The sequence below is a fragment of the Penaeus vannamei genome, chromosome 2 (assembly GCF_042767895.1).
Source record: "Penaeus vannamei isolate JL-2024 chromosome 2, ASM4276789v1, whole genome shotgun sequence".
Taxonomy (NCBI): Eukaryota; Metazoa; Arthropoda; class Malacostraca; order Decapoda; family Penaeidae; genus Penaeus; species Penaeus vannamei.
The window spans coordinates 4803740-4806239 of NC_091550.1; the positions used below are offsets into that span (position 1 = coordinate 4803740).

The 2500-nt window shown below is 36.2% G+C and overlaps 1 protein-coding gene across 3 annotated transcripts in view; it reads right to left on the reverse strand.

Moving 5' to 3' along the window:
* The window catches only part of LOC113811684 (chitooligosaccharidolytic beta-N-acetylglucosaminidase), a 28898-nt gene that overhangs the window by 7517 nt on the left and 18881 nt on the right, over positions 1-2500 (reverse strand). For all 3 annotated transcript variants that reach the window (XM_070128997.1, XM_070129003.1, XM_070129010.1), the window contains one exon: positions 1565-1777. In XM_070128997.1, the coding sequence (XP_069985098.1) occupies positions 1565-1777 (213 nt within the window). The remainder of the gene's footprint in view (positions 1-1564; positions 1778-2500) is intronic.

Sequence of the window (2500 nt, forward strand, 5' to 3'; positions counted from 1 at the left end):
CACTGTTATTCTCCCATCGAGAAATTATAGGAGCAACTGTGGATTATTATTATCATAGAGTTCCATACCATAGGAAAGGACGTGTGCTGTCCTTAATCTTCCTTTCCATTTCCAGTTGTGATTATCGAATAGAAAGTGAAAGACACAAAGCCAGACAAGGAGACAGACAGATGGCAATTAACACAAGAAAGAAAGACACAGACAGCTGGACATACACACCGACAAAAAGACAGATAGACATAACTAGACACACGCATATATAAACACATTTACAGACATACAAACGCAAATAGACGACAGACCAACATACATTTCAGACAGAGAGAAAAATAAGAACAAAGAAACAAACAAGAGAACGAGGGAGAGACCAAGCATAACGACATAGTTGTGACCAAAACAACCGCGCGTCTTTCGTTAAGCCTAATCGAATGGGAAAAGTTAATCATCATTTCTCTTTCACTTTCTGTTTTATTTGTCTGTTTTTTAGTGAGACGACGAGCGTGAAATATTGAAGAGGTACTAAATATGTTCTATGAAGAGGTACTAAATATGGTACTAAATAAATATAAATATGTCTCTGTTCGTGGTTGTCTGCTGATCTATCTGTCTATCTTTATTTGTATGTATAAATGGGTGTGTGTATGTTGTATGTGTGAGTGTAGGGGAGGAGGTGTATGCGCGTGTGTATGTATGCCAGGGGAGAGGTGTATGTATGTAGGAAGTGTTTGTGCGTATGTGCGTATGGATGTATTTACGCATGTATGTTTATATCTATTTATGTCTATGTTAATCCGTCCATTTATCTAAATTTCTTTTAAGTATCCGTCATTGGTCTCTGTCCATCTCTACATTTCTCTCTGTCTATCCAATGCTATACTTGTTTGTCACTGTCTATTCATGTGACCACATACCTATCCTTCTATCAATCCATATATCAATTATCAATCTATTCATCTGTTCGTCTACATATCTATCCATCTCTCTGTCTATTTGTTTGTCCGACTGTCTGTCTGTCTTTCATTCTGTCTCTCTGTCTGTCCACATTTCTACCTATTTCTCATTCACTCCCTCCTATCTCTCCTCTTTTCCCATCTATCTAATACTCAGTCACTCCCTCTTATCTCTCCTATCTTTCTATCTATTAATCTATTTCTCAGTCCCTCTTATCTCTTTGTCTCAGTCACTCCCTTCTCTCCTTCCCTCTTCCCATCTATTTCTCAGTCACTCCCTCTTAGATTTCGTTCCCTCTTCCCATCTATCTATCTATTTCTCACTCCCTCCTATCTCTCCTTCTCTCTTCCCATCTATCCCTATCTCTCCTATCTTCCCATCTATTTATCTATCTCTCAGTCACTCCCTCTTACCTTTCGTTCCCTCTTCCCATCTATCTATATATTTCTCAGTCCCTCCTATCTCTCCTTCTCTCTCCCCATCTACCCCTATCTCTCCTATCTTCCCATCTATTTATCTATTTCTCACTCCCTCTTATCTCTCCTTCTCTCTTCCCACCTATTCATCTCTCTCCCAACCACCCCTATATATACCACACAGACTGAGGACTTACCTGCAGGAGTCCCTCGTGGTCGTCAAAGGCGATAAGCTGCGATAGCGTCTCAAGGGCGTGTCTGGCTCCGAAGTAGTTGGAGGCGAGGATGGTGACGGAGATGACTGTTCCTCGGGGCGTGATGTCGAGGGTGTAGGCCTCAGGGGTCTCGAGGGAGAGCCTGGTGGCCGCGCCGCTCACCGTGATGTCGAGGCGGACCTCCCGCTCGAGGACCTGTGGGAAGGTAGGGTTGTATAGTATCATGATTATTTTTATCATTATTATTATTTTTGTTGTTATTATTATTATTATTATCATTATGATTATCATTGTTATTATTATTATTATTATTATTATTATTATTATTATTATTATTATTATTATTTACTATTATTATTATTATTATTATTATTATTATTGCCCTCATTATCATCATTATTATCATCATTATTATCATTATTATTATCATTATTATTATCGTTCTTCTTCTTCTTATTCTTATTATTATTATTATCATTATTACCATTATCATTATCGTTATCATTATTGTTAATATCACCATTATCAATATCATTGTTATTACTATTATTATCATCATTATCATTATTATCATTATTATTACAGTTATCATTATCATCATCGTCATTATCATCATCATCAATATATCTATAATTCTTTACCTATTACAACTTACATTACATTACATTACAACTATAACCACAATAAATAATATAATCATTATCACCACCATCATTATCTCCAGTACTATCATTATCATCACCATCATCATCATCGCCATCATCATTATCATCAACATTACTATTATCCTTTTCAAATAGCAATTATCAGGTCCTATCTATCTATCCCCCGTTCTATGCCAAATTTAAATATTCTTCTCCTTCAAAAAATAAGAGAACCATCATGAACAATATGATATAATACATAATTCATGAACAA